This window comes from Chironomus tepperi, unplaced genomic scaffold (assembly GCF_022539635.2).
Source record: "Chironomus tepperi strain 1889 unplaced genomic scaffold, CSIRO-AGI_Ctep_v1 contig_394, whole genome shotgun sequence".
NCBI classification, from domain to species: domain Eukaryota; kingdom Metazoa; phylum Arthropoda; class Insecta; order Diptera; family Chironomidae; genus Chironomus; species Chironomus tepperi.
This window is the reverse complement of record NW_027226516.1, coordinates 142,595-162,261: the sequence shown is the minus strand read 5'-3', so window position 1 is coordinate 162,261 and position 19,667 is coordinate 142,595. Positions and strand designations below refer to the sequence as shown.

General features: G+C 33.4%; 1 protein-coding gene across 1 annotated transcript in view; it reads left to right on the top strand.

The window, feature by feature from the left end:
* The window catches only part of Sema1a (semaphorin 1a), a 217,783-nt gene extending 198,943 nt beyond the window's left edge, over positions 1-18,840 (top strand). Inside the window, exons 14-18 of the mRNA XM_070648243.1 lie at positions 14,277-14,388; positions 14,502-14,713; positions 17,954-18,218; positions 18,308-18,494; positions 18,568-18,840. Of these exons, the coding sequence (XP_070504344.1) occupies positions 14,277-14,388; positions 14,502-14,713; positions 17,954-18,218; positions 18,308-18,494; positions 18,568-18,708 (917 nt within the window). The 3' untranslated portion in view covers positions 18,709-18,840. The remainder of the gene's footprint in view (positions 1-14,276; positions 14,389-14,501; positions 14,714-17,953; positions 18,219-18,307; positions 18,495-18,567) is intronic.
* Positions 18,841-19,667: the final 827 nt, after the last annotated feature.

The following is a 19,667-nucleotide window of genomic DNA, read 5'->3' as shown; positions in this document are numbered from 1 at the left end:
AAAGACCACTTTGTGTGCCCTCAGTAAAGGTCAAAAACCATTTTCAAGCTCTCCTTTTTCTATTTATTTCTTTTTTTATTGAGACTTAATTTTTATGAAGTCTCGAGATTTTTTGTTCATCCACTTTTTGATTATGCTGATGGAAGCGACCTTTAAAGCTCCTTGTAATGCAAAAAAAGAAAGTAAAAAAAAATATTCTTCTCGTTTCATAATTTATACAGTAAAGTATCTTACAGAGTAACTTGATTCTTTTCTTCCACCTGATTCTTTATGTTTTTTCATCCGTCTTATAATCATGGTAACGCTCATTTACGTCAGAAAACTTGCAATTGGTGCTGTTTACATTTAAAACTTTTTATTCATTTTTTCGTGCTGATATCTTGAATTTTTTTCATATCCAATGAAATTTAATTGATGGCATGTGGGGGGATTACGAACATTTGTATGTGGATGACCTGATGTGAATGTAGGATGTTAAATCTCGTGTACAATGTTGTTGAAGGACCTCACATTTTTTTCCAGAATGTTTATATTTAAGTTGAGAATTGTATGACAGTTGAGTACTGTGTGGGTTTTGTTAGAAATGTACGAAAAAAGCAGAATTTTCTAGCAATTTAGTGAAATTCTAGGAACATGAAACATTAGTTGAGTTTACTTCAGAAATAATGGAAATTTTGTGGAGGTTGTTAAACAATTGTTTTGTGATTTTCTGTGGAATTTTTTTAGTTCAGTATTATATAATTTAATTAAATTCGTACTAGGGGTTTTAATTCTTGGAGCGAAATTTATTAAGTCCCGCGATCTATCCGTACAATTCTGGACTATAATCGTAGAATTCAACAGATTTTGATCCCGGGATCGAAAACCTTTATTATAACCCTGGAATATATACATTTACTTTCTTGGCTATAGCACATGTGGGCGCCGAGAGAGCATCTCCGGTTCTATCCTTCAAGAACTTCTGCCAGTTCGGAATGTCTTGAAGTCACACGAAGTAAAAACCCTCGGAATTCCGGTTTAAAGCCAACGTGATTCTGGCTGTCTGCCACAATTCATAAAATCTGACCTCAGATCAAGATCAAGTTGATCTAGTCCTGGACTTTCTTTGGCATGTGATTTCCAGGCATAATTAAAAATATGAAAATAGACTTATGTAAGTTGCCACGTGTAGCACTTTAAAGAATTCACAACAAAAATAATTAACCAACGTGATTTTCAACGTGACCTAAACTGCTTGTTTAGCTAGATACTAGAGATAAACTCTGGCAGCCTAAGGTCTAGATACTTTCATGTAGATGCTATTCTTAATGTGTAATACAGCAAATAACTCGTTCAATGGTAGTGCAAACCCGCTTATCATACGGCCTTGCTGTTAAAAAGTATCATTGTGACTATCATGATCTGCAAAAGAAGAATAATATGTTCAATTTCATAAGGTTTGAAAAAATATTAAAATGCTTCCCTGTATTTTTGAAAATCGTTCAAAAAGGGAAGAAGTATCCCTCAAAAAATGGGAAATTGAGACACATTACCAAATGTATCCTCAAATTAACCAAATTTCCAATTAGTGTGAATATGAATCAGGTTAAAAGCTAGCTAGCAAGAGCTATCGCTCTAATTAAATATACAAGTTAAGCATGCTCATGAGAGCACGCTCATTGCCTGCTAGAGAACGAGTATTGTTCAAACTTAATTAATTTTTATGTCAACAATTTTCCATCAAAATCATTTAACACCCCTAAAAATTCTCTAAAAATCATCCAAATGCCCACACAAAAATCACATCAATTAAATTAAAAAGTAATCTCAATTAAAAAATAACACGAATTGCTTTACAACACTTGAAGTTTCTAAATTTTGTCGTGGCATGAAAAAGCAGCAAAAATAAGAAAACTTTTCCATCCATCAATATTAAATCATGAAAAGATGTAACAAATGCGCTACAGATTGTTACAACAGTCTTCATCTTATTCATCCACAAAAAAAACTTGTATCTGTTTTTCAGCTTAATTGAATAAGAAAAGAAGAAGAACGAAACAGAGCGAAGAAGTAGCAAGCATAAAAAAATTTTATTTTAGTTATCAGAGCATAATAATTCATTAGAGTCAAAATAAAAAGCAGGCAACAAACTTTTTTATTTATTCAATCAATGGAACCGCATTGCTATACAAATTGATGAGCAGCATAGTGAAAAAAGGGCTTTTTGGATGCTGAAGCAATAGAGAGGAAAAAACTAAGCTTTTTTACTTCGAATGAGCATAAAGCAGCAACTGATACTGATTTGAATATTCGGAGATATAATCATAAAGTTTTAATCCTTCTGTTCATGATGCAATCAGTACATCAGCAGAAATGAAATGTTAAGCTCGTTGACTAATTTTTGGAGATTATTGGGGAGTTGGAATGAGATTGTTGGGGAGTTGGAATGAGGGATTTGACATTTTTTTGGGGGTGGTTTAGTTAGATTGGAATTTCAAATGATACAGTTGGATAGAATAGAAGTTTAAAGTTAGAAATGTCAAGCAATGTAGTCAAGGATGTGAAGTTATGAAGTCAGGGGAGTGTCAAACTATATACGAAATTATAAACAGCCAAAAATTGAAACCAGGGGTGTCAAACTATGAAACTTCTAAAGAGCCAGATTATGGAAAATTGATGAAATTAGGGGTGTCAAACGATGAAGTTTGAATGAGCCAGATTGTGAAATCAGGGGTGTCAAATTATGAATTTAGAAAGAGACAGTTTAAGGAATTAGGAGTGCCAAACTATGAAGCTAGATAGAGCTAAATTATGAAATCAGGGATGTCAAACTATGAAGTTAACAAAAGAGCCAGATTATGGAATTAAGGGTGTCAAACTATGAGGTCAGAACTTTATGGAATTAGGGGTGTCAAACTATGAGGTCAATGGTTGCAAATCCAAAACTACATTGAGTTAACCATACCAAACAATAAAAACTCATTTTTCCACCCAACAACAAACTCATAATCCATTTAACTTTTTTCATACTATCCTGCCCCAAATATTCACAACCTCCATCACACTCCCATAATGAAACACACAAAAAAAAATTAATTAATTCAAATTTTGTAAGGGTAGCACAAAATATGATGAACAATTAATTCAGGAGACATGTTGACATATAATACGAAACAATTTTTTATCCATAACTACATACGATGTGGCTCATAAATTTGTAAACGTGAGTAAACATGTAAAATCCATTGAAAATTTTGAATGCGCAGAGGGACTAAAAAAATTTTGTTAAATTTTTTCACGTCAGTCAAGAAAAAACCACAAAACCCAAAATCGATTTAGGATTTTTTGTGCCAATAATATTCATTTTGCAGCAAAATCTTCTAATTCAGTTGATCCAATAGACCTCACTCCACATTTTATGCGATTTATCTGGTTTATGCTGCACAAGCACAATACATTTGGACATATATTAAACATCCCGCATTAATTTTCCGTTTCTCTATGATTGGCATACATACTCGAAAATATTTTTTGTATAGATAGATTTGTCCTGAAATATAATCTAGTGAATATCTGATAGATAGTAGATGAGAGAGGTTGGGTATGTGAGTGAATAAAGTGCATTTTGGGTATTTTAGAGTAGAATTGGCATTAATTAAATGTCGACCAGCTTCTAATGAAGTCCACTGGATATCGGACACCAATGTTTTGGGAGTTCGGACTCCCTAAGTCCCCCCAACTCTGAATTAGGTTCTCTGAGGTGAGATATTAGTTAGTATCGTTCTTTTTAGGTACTTTAGAGCAGATGGTTGGAGCTCAATGTCGGATATCACTTTTTTGCATGTCCAGACTTGAATTTAGGGGTTCTATTTGCACTTTTTATGTCCAAACTCTCACAATCATACCAACTCTGTTTTCTGTCTGAATTATGTTGGCGTTGACCATAAGGATGTAGAATCAGTCATAAATAGTATGAATAAGCAGACACAAATACCATAAATTACCCAAAAATTATCACAAATGCTAAATAATCAATAAAATCCACATATTCATCCCCACTAATCAATCAGACAAATCGCAAAAATAAGCAAAAATAAGCAAAAAATCCACAAAGTCCACTAAAAAAAATTGATTGAGGTCATTGCGAGACTGAAAGGGTTTTATGATATTTTCTCTCAACTAATATTTTTTTGTGCCAGCACACATACAAGCACAAAAAGAAGAATTTGCTTAACCAAATTTCAATATTTTTTGTTGCCGTACACTAGGATTGAACGTAACCAAATACGGATACGAGACAAAAATTGGCTTTTGGAATGAAAAATTTAAATAAAATTAATCCTAAAGGCATCGATCGTAGGCTCATTTTTTTGTGGATGTATGCTTACGCATGCACGCATATATTTCACATACACACATCAATTTTCGGTCTATAAATTCACTCATTAATATTAATTCAACCTCTCGACTGACAGCCTTTTTTTATATGGTAAAGTGAGCGGGGTTGAATGCGTTTATGAATTCACTTTGTCTGATTTATTTATTTTTATTCTAATGAGCTTTTGGGAAGTGGTTGGAGAGAGGAAGGGGGGAGTTGAATGAGATTTATTGTGCAGATTTATTGGGGATTATTGATTTATTTTGGATACAATTTTTTTGCAGAATGTTAAAGGTTTAATACAGTTTAATATTAAATTGTTTAAAAATTGGAAATTTGAGCTGTTAAAATAAGTAGCGTTAGGAGTAGCTGGGGAAAAGTGGGCTAGATTTGGAGACGGTAATTTGCTTACTTACTTACTTACACGAATTTAATGCATGTGCATCTTTATAAAAAACACAAAATATTTTGATTGTTAATCCACTTATTGAATTGAATGGCAGTTTTAGGTTGGCTCTATAGCTGACTGTCGTTCTTCAGTTATCAAATCAGCAATGGTATCAAATCCTTAGGTTACAAAGCAATCATGCAAGACATATGAAGTAGAAATGGGCACAAATCAGACCACAAACCGACTTGACTCTTTCTTTAAACCGAATTTCATTGAATTTAGCCTGGGCTCATTGTCACGTAGACTGTGCACCAGTTTTTCGGCCATTCATGTACCGTGTCTCTTCCTACAAGCTTTTCATCTGACTATGTTGATGATTATGTCTCAATTTGTATACAAATTCTTTGTCCTGACATTAACTTGTCATTCTTTCATCACTGTTCTGTGCTATGTAACCTCTAGTACGTCCAAAAGGATTCCACATATGGTCAATTATGTCCACTTTCAACTTTTAACCCCACTTCATTCATGTCACCATCACAAACCTTATAAATGCCTCCCAAAACCCACCAATTAATGAAAAATTTTCCTCTCATTTATTCCTCGTGTCAGCACTAAATTTATTAAAATCATTAAATTTAAATTCCTGCACAATTCCACATAATTTTGGTTTATGTGTCTGAATTTATACTTGGATTTATTTATTATCATTTTAATTTTTTTGGTTCTTCTTTAGAATTAATAATGATTCGACATGAATATCAAGTGTCTGATATGAGAGCTATATGTATGGATGGAAATATAGTTTTAGGCAAGCTCTGATGCAAGCTGGTTGTTAAGGTGAAATGCATATAGAATAGCTTAATTGAATATTTTAGGTTGGTTAGTCGATTCAAAATCTAGCACCTGCCAGACATAACTCTGGGATGATCCAATATTTTAATTGAATCTGTCACTAATTCAAAGTCAGGCCGGTCTGGTACCGGATTGATCTGGTGTTGGATTGACCTGGTACCTGATTGATCGGCCAGATTGGCGTAACTTTGACTTAATACCGGATTTCGAATAGAATCTTGCAATTTATTAAATAAATTCATTTGAAAAAACCCCAAAAAATTTCCAAAATCTCAAATCACTCCCCAAAATTCAACCAGCATATCCCCACAAGGACTTAACAAAGCTAATAAACATAAACGAAAATAATTTAATTTCTGAGGGATATTGTGCAATCGGAAGTTCAGTAGACCATAGCATAATTAAAGTTTTGTTCATGATAAAATACAATACAATATCCACACATAAATAAGTAAGGATCATGTCTAGTCTCATTTCTCGTTCTCGAAAGCAATGCCTTTAAAAAAATATTCATGAATTAATTTTTTTTGTTGAAAAATTTTCATTTTCACAGTACGTAAGGAAGACGGAGAGATACACGATGTTCTACAGTTATGACAAGGATAAATGTGTCTTCATATCTACATTCCGTTTGCCTTCTCATTCTAAAAAAAAAGTATATTATAAATCCTCGTGTCAGGCGGAGCCTCATTTTCCTCATGTCTACCGATTACCATTAAGTGCGTTTAAATATTCCTCATACATATGACTTATGACTCCTCCGCATATCTTCTTCCTTTTTTTTTTATTCGCACAACACAAAAACCACTTATGCCATAATATTTTTATGATATTTTTCTTTAAAAAAATGTTTGAATGACTGAATGAAAAGAAATGTGTGTGTGTGTGGCTGATGATGATGAAAAAAATGAGGAAATGTTCGGAATCATCACAGACATTAGAGTTTAAATTATCCATGAAAATTAAATTGTTCTTGTGTTAAGTCATTCGTTAGGAGAAGTGTTCTCACTCGTATGATTTGTGTGGAGGTTTTTCTTTGTTTTTGGTGAGGATTTTTAAGTGTTTTTTTGTTTTTTTTGGTGGTTTTTTTTGCAAGGTTTTTGTTTTTGAGCGTTTGAGATGTGGGCTGGCATGGGTGAGCTTTAAGATGATACAAATGGATGCAGATGAGAATGAAGTGCAAGCCTTATATTAAAGCTTTGAGGTTATGTTCCTAGAATTTGAAATTAGTATGGTATTTTTGAGTGTATATTTGAAATTTGAGACAGTAGGAAACTTGAAGCTAGTGCTCGAAATCAACTCGAGCTGACTTTTCCATACAAAATTCGAGTAGACTTTGCTCGTGCTCTTGGAATGACGTAGAAATGGCCAAAAATCCAACTTTCGGTGAGCATAGTTGAAGCTTCAAGCTAAATTTGATGAAATTCGACTTCAGCTGAGAGTCAAGTAGGTCTAACGCCGAATATGTCACCGAATGTTTAGCCATTTCTACACCGTGTGCTTTCCATTTCGATGCAAAAGATGATTTCCGTGTTCATTCATTCTTGAAATCATCTTTTGAGGTTATGTCTCTATATTTAATAGTTATGCTCTGTGTTTTCTAGCTTATGTCCCCAAATTCTCCTCAAAAATTACAAAATTCCCCAAAAAATCCTAACTTCAAATCAAAACTCACTTCTCAGTCTCCATTCAACTTCCATCTCTAAGTTCATCAACATTTCAACACGAAAAGAAAAAAACTACAAAACAATTTAAAACTTAAAAGTAATAGAAACTGCAAATATGCTTAATTACAGTTGAGAAAAAGTCGTGTGAAAGATTTCTTTTTTTTTTCTTCCTTTACATTTTACAAAAGTAGATTGCTTAATGGTGTGGAAAAAGTTTTTTATATGCTTCGCTTTTAAGCAGCATGAAATGTGTAGTTGAAAGTTTTCTACTTTATTCTATGTTCAATGTTTTTGGGTGTATTGGGGTGATGGGGTTTTTTTGGTGATGTAGTTTGGGTTTTTGGGTGAGATGTAGAGTCAAGGTGTGGATATCCTGGCTTTGCAAAAATTATGACCAGCAGAAATTGGTTAGTCGATCAACAGATTCGGTTCAAGGCCGGCTTGACGTTGATGTAATGTCGGATTTGGTGATGCTAGAGTCAAGACAATCTGGAATCGGATTTTGGATTGATTGACAGACTTGTACTATTCGGTATAGTGGTTCTGGAGCTGATCAACTACATTTTCAACAATTTTGATCATTTTTGACAAATTTGACAACTTTGTGAGTCAAGAAACCTTCTTATTAGGCTGAATGGTAAAGAAACTGGCAATTTGTAAGCTTTACGTCAACTTAAAGCACAATTCAAAGTTCAAACTATAACATCACTGTCCTTATACCTGATTCTTCACCTTTAAGTCGTTCAGGAATTCTCAATTACTCTAATCAGCTTAGGATGACAATGGATCAAAGTTCAAAGTCATTTCCTCACAAAAAAGTCATTCCAACCTCAAATTCTCAACCAAAAACTGCCTCAGTATCCACCCCTTTACCTCCTTCTACAATGTTCTACATCAACCATCACCCATCCACTCCACCCACCTCTCAAAAAAAAGATTAAAAATCTCTTCTGTTATTGCTTGAAATTAAAATAATTTTCCTGTTCATTTCACACCTGATTATGTAGGAGAATGATAATTGAATTTAATTGAACGTGCTCAAAACTGTAACTTTGCTATCCTTTTTTTATCAACTCTCCTTTTTTCATGCAATTAAGTTCCTATTTTTTCGGGTAGGGAATTAATTGGTCGTTGAAACTTGAATGCATGTGAATTAAATTTTACAAAATGGGTTAGTTGAACTTTAATGACTGTCTTCTCGTGAATTATTTAGATATTTAAAGGAGGGTGGGGCTATGTGGAGGTGGAGATGCAACCTCCTTCAATGACTGAGTCAAAGTTGAATGAATTATTATGTTTGCAGTTTAAAGACTGAATGGATTTATTTGTATAGTAATGAAAAGTATGAATGAAAAGCTCATTAAAGAGTCATTGGGATAAGAAGATTCCGTAGAAATTGAGTTATTGATAAAGTAGAGTAATGAGTGTTGTGCTCATTAGAGCTTGTTTGCTAGATGAATGGGGAGAAAAATTTTCTTTAAATTATAGGGCGTTGACCTATTTAATTGGAGTGTATTGAAATGTTGTCCAGTTGGTGGTCGGCTAGACAGTATAATGAAAACTAAATGGAATCTACTTTGCTTTTAAGCTTGCTGCCACAGTGAAACATTGCTGTTCACCAATGAATGCGTCTTTTTGGACTTGGTAGAGTCCGAACTCGCAAAGAGTTTACAACTCCGCTTTGAAGCTCATAAATAGACTTGACTTCACACTTGAAACACTGTGTCTTTTTGGACTAGGTAAAGTCAGAACTATCAAAGTCCTTCCAACTCTGCAATAAAGCTAATAAATAGATTTGACTTCATAAAACACGAGTCGGCATCAAATTCTGATTAATACCAAGTCTGTCAGTTGGTCAGTTTGATAATGACTACGATGTTGGTACAAAGTTAGTGCCAATCTCTGCTAAACTTGTCTAGCTATACTTTCCACTTGACTGTCGTATGGACCAGATTTTAACGTTCATCCATCATCAAATTTACAAGTTTTAAAGGCATTGACTAAAGGATAATGTATGCTTAGCTTCTTGAATGTTTAGGTTTCTGTTAGTCATTCTATAGGATGAGTTTGTGTCAGGTTATTATTAGGAATTCACGAAATTACCTGGATTCGGTCTAAGCAAATCATAAGAAGTAAGTGAACCCTCCTGGTTCTTTTTTCCAGACCAAGAAAATAGGCAAATACTATCCAATAAGACATTAAATACACTGTCGTTCATTTACTTAATTACTTACTTCGCTGGCCGTACAGATCAAGTGTGATCCATGGTCTCCCTCAGTCGGTTCCTGAAGCTGGCTCTATCGCTGGCTACCGATTGCCAATTACCAATTCCAAGTGTGACACTATCTCTATCGGCAGCTTCTTACATTTAAAAAGACAAAATATAAATTTTGGTATCAGTTTTTAATCAGAACAGCATAACAAAGTACATTGTCCATGTAAAGGATCTTCTCCTTTATCCACTGATACCTGATGTGCATTAATCTGCTCATCCATCAATTTGCACATCTTCAACAGATGTCATATTGCATCATTGTCAATATCTGCAGCACATCTGCTCCAAACTCTTACAAAATATTCTCATTAATTCATTAGAGCTCAGAGCTACAATATACAGCAACTCATCATCCACAATAAATCACTAATAACTTTTAAAACAATAACGACAAACAACTGCTCTCCATTCCCACTGTGAACTTATCCATTATCTAAAAGCTCACATCATCAAAACCCCAAAAAAAGAAGAAGATTTATGAAGCTTTGAAAATGCAATATTTTTTAACCCCACCCCCAAGCTTTCTTTTGATACCGATCCTAAAGTGCATTCATTCATTTTTAACCACATTGACTTGTGGTGTACTTTTCAAATCCATCTGTACTCGTCAGTTTCTCAACATTGTTTGGCTCATTCCATACAAATGATGATAAAAATAGAAGAAAAAAAGAATCCAATGAACATGAAAAATAGAAAGGGATTTGTGAGCGAGTGGGAGATGTAATGTTTGAATGGTACTTAAAACCAACTACATCAAATGTATATTATACAAGTATTACGATCTGTGATGCTTCTGTGAGCATTTGCAGCTGGTGTGGAATTCTTTCTTTTTAAAATTGAGTATACATAGTTTCACGAAACTTTTGGATGATATTTGCTTTATATTCTTACTCAATTCTTCTATTTGATACTTGTGGATAGTGTGAAGGAAGTAAGAAAGTCAAGATGGGGGAGATGAAAAGAATTGAAAAAAAGTCGTTTAGGATGGCAAGAAAAAAAAATGAAAGAATATTGCAATGTATTAAGAAATGAAGTGAGTGGATGAAAAGTTCTCATTGGAGTTAAGTTGCTATAGTTTGAGATGTACAATAGCTTCTTAAAGTTGAGTTTTAATGGAATAGATTCATATAAAATTTAAACAATTTAAATGAATTTTAATAAACAGACTATGGAATATGATTCTATACTGAGAATTTAGTCTACGAAGACTTAGATACCTCATAGATGTCTGTACTTGAAAGAAGACAGAGTTTGAAATGTTTAACGGAGCATCAATGAATTTTAATAGAAAATATAAGAATCAAGACGGTCTAATGAATCACTAGCTGACTTTTTGGCGTCGAAATTGTCGAATAACAGGTCTCAGGCGGAATTGACTCTAGTCTGAAGCCGAATTTCATTAAATCTTGTCTGACTTCATAAAAAAAGTTGCCTGAACTCAGAGTCAATCTAGCTAGTCTGGTGCCGATTTTGGGACATTTCAACGTCTTGTGGTTTCCAGGTTAACATATTCGGGCACAGACGAGTTTCTCTGGAAATCATCAAAATTGCAAGGGTAGCTAGGAAGGAAGAGAGTTAATTTTGATCAAATTAAGAGAGTATGGCTTTAAAATCAACACATACCCAAATAGAAAACGTCAAATTCGATTTTAACCCGGTACTGTTCTAGAGTAACGCAGACCAAGTGCCAAAATTCAGATCGATAAGCCGATATGGGCTATTCGGGATAGCTTATGACAAACTTCTTTTTTATCTAGTTTTTCTAACAACCTTTACAAATCAGCAAGTCAGTCATAAATCCATCCTTCAATTTTTTTCCAACTAATACCTTCGAAGTACCCAAAATAAGATTAAAATTCAATCCTCATGAAAGTCTAAACACAAAAATTTTCCAATTTTCAGTCAAGTTGTTGTTTACCATTTACACAGCAAAAAACCTTGATAAATATCTGTCAATATTTATATTTTTCGAAAAAAAAATTTTTGTGCCTTCTTTTTCACGAACCCAAAAGTAAACATTTTTAATAATAATTTAAAATTTTTTGTAAAGTTCCTTCAAGCAAATTCTCATTACACCCACTCTTTTTAAATAAAAAACTCAAAATATGGAAAATTATTCCATTTTTGACTTCAAAAGAAAAAAAAGAAACGCAAAAGCTTTCATCCGTGCCATACAGTGCCTTTTTCCATATAAATGATATACCGAAAAAAAAAAAATCCATTACGATTATTGGTTTGGTTTATTGAAGATTTATTACATTTTTGCTCAGCATATATAGTATGGTATTGGGATGTTTGGATGTTAAGTAGCTACTGAGAAAGGGTCATGTGCTTTCTATAGATTCATTTGGCTATTCATAAATGTTGGAATTTGATTCTTGTAATGGGTTATCAAAGGTGTAGTATTGGGAGTGTAGCCTTAACATACAAGCATATGGTCAATGAGCATATTACGGTACCTACTTACGGTATCTAAAATGAGCACCTTACGGTATCTACAATGAGCACCTTTAGGACATACAATGAGCATTTTACAGTACTTTATGAGCATATGCTTTTATGTTAGGACAATGGTAAGAGGGACACTGACAAATGTATCATTTTTATATGACACTTTGCTCATATAGTACAGGAACCATCGATAGCTCAATCAGAGAACCATGCGACCGAAAATCGTAGGATGTGGGTTCGAATCCAACTCGGGATCCATTATTCGAAATAATTAGTTTATTTAAAATGACAATTTCTAGACCCGAAAAGCACAAACCAAGTTAATTGATCCAGCAAAGATCATGCTCTCGAGAGCTTTCTTATCTTAAAGCTAAGGTATGAGACCAGAATTGGCAGGACTTTGGGGAGTTCGGACTCCAAAAGGACCTTGGGGAGTTCGGACTCTAAAAGTCCAAAAAGTCAGGGCTTTGTGGTGTTCGACTCCCCTTTTTTTGGGACTCCAAGCTCTAGTAGAGGCGTCTTTAAATTAGAGTCCTGAAAACTCTGGATGAGACTCTAATTTTGTCCTCGATTCGGTTTGAGCTGGGGTCATGGCAATCTGGTTCCGGAATTTAGACCGATTAACCGCGGCATGTGATTTTTGGAAAAGTCACGGAACTCCCAAACAGTCCCCAGATTCTAAAATAAAATATTGATGATACAGACAAATAATAAGAAAAACCCCAAATCTTGTCTACTAAAAAATAAAAAAGGAACTAAAAAGAAATTCTTGTAAATTATTGCATCTATCAAAATCATAATGGTCAGTTTATTGTTTCGTAAAAGTGTGATAAATTGTGGATAGTTTTTTTGTGTACAGCAAAAAAGTATGAGCATTATGTTCATTGCCAGAGTGAAAAGCATAACTATAGAAACAATCGAGATAGAAAGACCATTGTGAGGAGATTCTTTTTATTGAAGTGATGAGATGAGTTATCTATGTACAATAGTTATATAGCTCTTTACAGAAGCTTTTCAGTTACTATAGATATGAAATGTAAACTAAATATAATGGATATTGAAGGTTTTATGAATTATTTGATGATATTTCAACATTTCGATTTATTTGGAAAGATAGCTTACAGAAAGTGAAACATGTGGTATGTCCTGGGGGAAGTGGAATAGTGGTTTGATGATCTTTGATAAGGATGGATTGGATTTTAAACATTTGAATGGTTTAATGTTGCAATTTGAAGGTATTGAATGTTCAAAAAATTGGATTTTATGTACAAAACCTGACAAATTGATGGAAATTTCATGTTTCGTCGTAAAAATTGATCCAAAAATTGACGTCTGGGTTATTTTACATATTGTCGCTAACTGAGCAACCTAACGGTGTTCATCGAGCAATGGAACCAAACGGTGTGATTAGTCGACCGTACGTCTAGTTTAAAAAGTTGACATTCTTTGTCATGTTGTACAAATGTTTATTACCAAACATAAGGTCGACTGAATACAATCTGATCCTGACTTACTTACATCCTTAGCGAAGGCGCACGGAGATGTCTTTAGATAACTTCTGCCAAGAATTCCTTTCACTTTTGCATCGTTTCTCATACAGCAATCCCATGAGCTTTTTGGTCTACCGCACAATCTGGTCCATTGGGGTAAAATCTGCTTGAATTTTCTTTGTGCAGAGATTAAATTCGATTGAGATCAAATTTCCATTTTGTATGGAAAAATCGACTCGGGTCGAAACGACTTCATATAAAACTCGGATCCATAAAATGACTCGACTCGACTCCATATAGCATTCGAGTCGACTTTGAGCTCTGCTTTCTACGATATAGTGTGAATTTTTCCACATTTTGGATTTCTACCCAATATGCTCCTTTTAAGCTGATCCTTTTGTTCTGCGCCTCAAGAAACTATACCTCAATAATAAGCTTGTCTCAACATCAATCCTCAAGTTGACATCCTTTTAAATCCAAAACAACCCCTTCCCATCCTCTCAAAATCCATACCAATTTCCATACAAATTTCAATTAACTTCCATGTCAAGTACTTCTAACAAACCATCAAAAACAGTCGAATATCCATTATAAAAAGAAAAAAAAATCATTTCCAAGGTTGATAAGAAAGAAAAAAATCAATTACAACGTCAAATATTACCTTAAAAAAATCTCTATCAATTTCATACCCTACAATTTATTCAATTTCTCATTCCACACATACAGCACAAAAAAATCTCTATTTTATAACCTTTCATTACATTTCTTTTCTACATTTTTTCAATTACAGAACAACCAAAGGACGGTAATTATGATGATGGAAAATTGATTATTGTAACCGACAGTCAGATCATTTCTATACCATTACATCGATGTAATAGTGAGAAGATTAATAGTTGCAGGTAAGTCCTCGTCAATTATTGACTCGATTTAATTGAGTTCAATGGATTAAGGGTCGATGACCTTTTTTTTGAGGATTCATCTAATTCTGAATTTTTTACAATTTTTATTTTAGCGACTGCGTTGAGCTGCAAGATCCATATTGCGCCTGGGACAAGATTGCTGGAAAATGTCGTTCACATGGTGCACCACGTTGGCTTGATGAGACATATTTCTATTCAGAAGTATCAACTGGAAAGCACTCAGCATGTCCATCGGGAAAGACATCAAATAAAGATCCAAATGTTGAGTCCAAAGGTTATCGTGATGATTTTGACATGCGAATGGGTATGTTATTTAATTTAATGTAGTTTGTCATGCACAAAAAGTTGAGAGAGAATCTTTATTATATTTGTGAAATGTCATTTGCTTTGTTATTGAAAAGACTTGTCCGCCCAGACATGTACGGGTTGATGTCTGTGTAGGTATTTTTATTGGGGATGTAGACGTTACATGTGCTCATGACAAGTATGTTGTTTATGTTGATATACATACTTGGTTTATAAGACTTTGCGGTAATGTCAGGAATGTTTTATTTTGAAATTTGGTTTGAGCTTTTGAACTTTAAGTTCAAATATTAAATTTGGAATTTTAAATTGAAATTTGAAATTTCGAGTTCAAATTTTGGATTTTGATTTCAGTTTTTTTTAATTTTAAATTCAAGTTATGACTTCGAAATCTAATTTTCAATTTGGAATTCAATTTTGAAATTTTAAATTCAAATTCAAATTTGGAATTTTGAATTCAAACGTGCTGATCAAATTTGAAATTTTAAATTCAAATTGTGATCAAATTTGGAATTTTGAATTCAAATGTTGATCAAATTTGGAATTTTGAATCCAAATTGAGATCAAATTTAGAAATTTGAATTCAAATTGTGATCAAATTTGGAATTTTGATGCTCAATTTTTGAATTTTAAGTTTATTTCTGTTCAGCTTTTGAATTCTGAGTTCAACTTTTGAGTTAAGTTTTTTTCTATTTCATCAAAATTAGCAAAAAATCTACCAAAATCACAAAATCAAACAATTTTATTAAAAATTCTAATTTTATCAAATTCTTCAAAATTGTCTAATAAGCTCAAATGTTAAAAATAACTCCCACTGATATATTTAAATCTCATTTAAAATTTATTAAAAATACATATCATTATATGAGCTTCAATACATGAATTGATAAGCATATCAATTGATTGCTAAGACAACAAAATGTTCAAAAATAAAATTCTGCCAATCACAATCTGATAAATGAATAATAATAATAGTCATTAAAATAGCATACAGAATTGACATGAATTAAAATTTTTTGTGATATCAAAATTTGTTCAAATTTAAAATTGATTTTGTGATATTTTCCCTGGTAAACTGAAATTAAACCAATAACAATGGAATTTACTTTGTTATTTTATTAAAAAAAATAATATTACTATTGTTTCTATAGAAACTATGAATAAAGCTTTATGTTCCTTTGTTCCTTTATGCTATTTTGCTTGTGTATTAAATGAATTTAATGAAGGTCCGACCTCCATTTCCCCACTCTCTTTTACGTCTGGCTAAATCCTCTTTATGAAAGTTTAATTTAATTTTCTATAAACTTTTATTTTTTTGTTGGCTTTTATTTTTCTGCATTTTTTTGTTCGTTTTGTTATTTGTTTATTTCGAAATCTTTTGATCGTCTGGACAAATATTTACTGGGGATTAATCAATCTAAATAAGAATGGGAGTTAGCTTTGTTATTAAAAGTGATAGAATTTAGTAAAATTTGATTAAAAATGAGCATTAGAATGTTTAATTAAAATGAAATCAAATGTGGAGTATTGCAGAAGTTGGGGATAATTTTGTGACTTTCCAATTTGACAAGGAGAGTCCTCATACCTCACTCTATGACCGTACATATGCACGACAAGTCTAATAACTTAGTAATTGATACTAGAATTGTTTTAGATCGATATTGGTCAAACCTTTTTGAATTGCAATATATTTTTCAATTTAAATTTTCCCATTAAACATCAACCCGAGCGGACAAAGTTTCGTTTAAAGTAGCTAATGGCATGTAAATGTCCAGTTGTTGACTAATTCTAACGTATTTTTATACATTCGGGCAAATTACAAGAATTGTGAAAATTTAAGCAACAATACAGCAAAAAGTTCGAATTTTAAAATTTAATGAGCAATAATTTCAAATTTTCCTATAAAAATGTGTCGAAACCCTAACAGGCAATGAGTGTGTTCTCAATAGCTGAGTAAGCTGAGAGCAACGCTCAGAAGCATGCTAATATAGTATAATTAGGGTAGGGTGGCCGGAGAATTTGCGCAAAAAATCGGGACACTTTTGGAAAAAATCGGAATATTTCTAATATTGGAACTATGGGGGAGTCTTAATATTCAAAGAACTAGTTAAATTAGGTTTGAAACTTGCAAAAAAATGCAAAAAGTAATTGAAATTCTGAAAAAAATATTCAGCAAGGGAGAAAAGTACATCAGCGTCCCGGCAAAAACACAGCAGATGGCCGCTCTAAATTAGGGTGAATATGCTCTCGAGAAAACGAGGAAGTCAGCCATCAAAGTGCCATCAGGGCAACTTTGCTGATAGGGTTCTCGAGATCGAGACCATAACTACCCAATTTCGTCAAATCTCAAGAGTACACTCCGAAAAATTCATTTGTAGAATTAATTTCAGTCTTGAAATTCTTCAAAACCGAATCTTAGGTCAACACTAGTCTTATCGTTAATACAATGACGTAAATAGCAATGTCCTAGCTAACACGTGATGTTGTTCAAGATTTCTTATCAGAATAAATCTCATTTTCAACCTAAACAATTGTTTTTCATGAGTCATAGCTTGAATGTCATGAGATTACGCTCTAACTTTAACCATAACCTGAATAACCAATCCAAAATTTGAAGAAATTCCATCAGAAATTACCAAGACATTACCTTAAAGCTCCATATTAAACACCTCATTTATAAAATCATTCATTCATTCAATGACATCAACCTGTTTCTAGGGAAAATCTTAAATTTCGTCTCGTTCCTTTGACAATACCCCACTCTATTACTGCTCAGTTTTAATGTGTCATTTCAGTATCTTTGGATACAAATAAGAAAAAAAAAAATTCTATCAAAATCATCAATTAGTATTATACCATAAAATAAACATAAAAATGTGGTTTAATCACCCAAGCAACATACTATGATGACCTTTTTTGTTGTTGTATTGTATATTTCGATGAGTGTGGGAGTGAGATGGAAGTTATATTCAGTTATGCAGAAGCATAATGTAGCGTTTAACGACTTCATGAACTTTATTTTAATAGAGATGATACATATTTACGTAAACATGTGAATGTACCATGTAATGCGATACTGAATACATAAATTTATGAACAGTAAAAAAAAAAGGAGATGATAATGCTGCATGTTGAAAATATTTTCAATTCCTCCCATCCTCCTCAACTTGGCTACATGCTATGTAATCAAATCTTTCAACATTTTTATTTTATTTTATATTTTTCTCTGCATTATTTTCAGGTAAGGACGGTGAATTAAGCGGAACAATGCAAGATAAAAGCTATGATGGTATGAATGGACCACAAATCCGAGCGGATGCTATTAATGCACAATATACTGTTGAAACTGTTGTCATGGCTGTACTTGCTGCTGCCATTTTTGCACTACTTGTTGGCTTTATCACTGGATATTTCTGCGGAAGGCGATGTCATAAGGATGAGGATGATAATTTGCCATATCCAGATACCGAATACGAGTACTTTGAGCAACGATCTAATCTTAATCGGTGAGTATTGTGGTGTGGAATCTGTCATTACACAAAAAATCCAGCATTGCGGTCTCAAATGACTAATATCCTTAAATATTCTCTTTCAGCCTCCAAACCGAACCCAAATTGTTACCACAAGTTGAAGAAGTTACATATGCCGAACCCGTTTTATTACCCCAACCCCCAAATCCAAATAAAATTCATCAGCCACCAATGGGCTCACCAAAGAGCACATTGAGGAAACCCATGATGCCACATCATCATGGTGGAGTCAATTCAGAAACTTTATTCCAGGTAAGTGACTTAACCTCAATCTATCCGAAATCCAGAGCTAGTGACTTACTAACATCCAATAATTCCATTTCAGTTCCAACCAGATGGATATAATCCACCACGCGATGGTTTTCGCGGACGTGATAATTTCGGAACATTAAGATCCCAACAGGGCGACATCTATCGACGTGACGGTTTCTCAACGACGAGAAGCGTCAAGAAAGTATATCTATGAGACGGGTTAGGGGCGACCGAGCAACAAATTATAAATCAACCAAATAATTTATCGAATAATCTAAATAATCATCATCATAGCAACAATCAACAACATAGCATGAATATCATAAGCAGCAATAGCGAAAAAAGCAATAATTTATCGCATCGAAGCCATCATCATCACAGTAATAGTAACAGTTCACATGGCACAAATAGAAGTTTAAATCGTATGCGAAGGCCGCCCCGACATCATGTACGTTCGGAAAGTCCACATCATTCATCCGGCTCGGGCTCAAGTCCAGCCCTATCAAATAGCTCATCATCTAGTCCCGCACCACAAAGTTCTACACCAAGTCCACAAGAATCACCGAAAAATTGCAGTTACATATATCGAGATTGATTGCAATTTAACACAACGCCGCCATCCTTAATGAATCATTTATCATCGCCTATTGTCAATCAATTATGTCAGCCAAATGTTAAGTCATTAACGACAACACCGTCTATGTCACGTAATTCAACAAAATCAAATGCCAAAACATTACAGCCTAAAAAATCGTCATCATCGCCATTGAGTAAGATAAAATTTCATTCAATCTCAAAACGTCGTCAGAGTGGACAAAATTTGAATATGAATGAAAAATTTCAGCTCATTAAGAAGCATGGTACATCATCGTCATCATTTATTGGTAGTGATGATTACGATTATATTAATTACGGTACAAATACGGATAAATCAAGTTGCAGTGGCGGTAAGTCATCGTCATTAAAGAAATATTTTCTTAAATTTGCTGGCGATAAAGTTGACTCGAATAGCCTTGAGGCAAAAAATTTATTTCATCTTAAGCGACATCATTATCCGACACGAATGACTGGAACGAAGGCATCAATTAGCGATGACAATGATTTTGATGTTTTGGATTTTTAATTAATTTGTGAATTCTGATTTTGTAAAAGCTTTTTTGTATGGAATGGTGT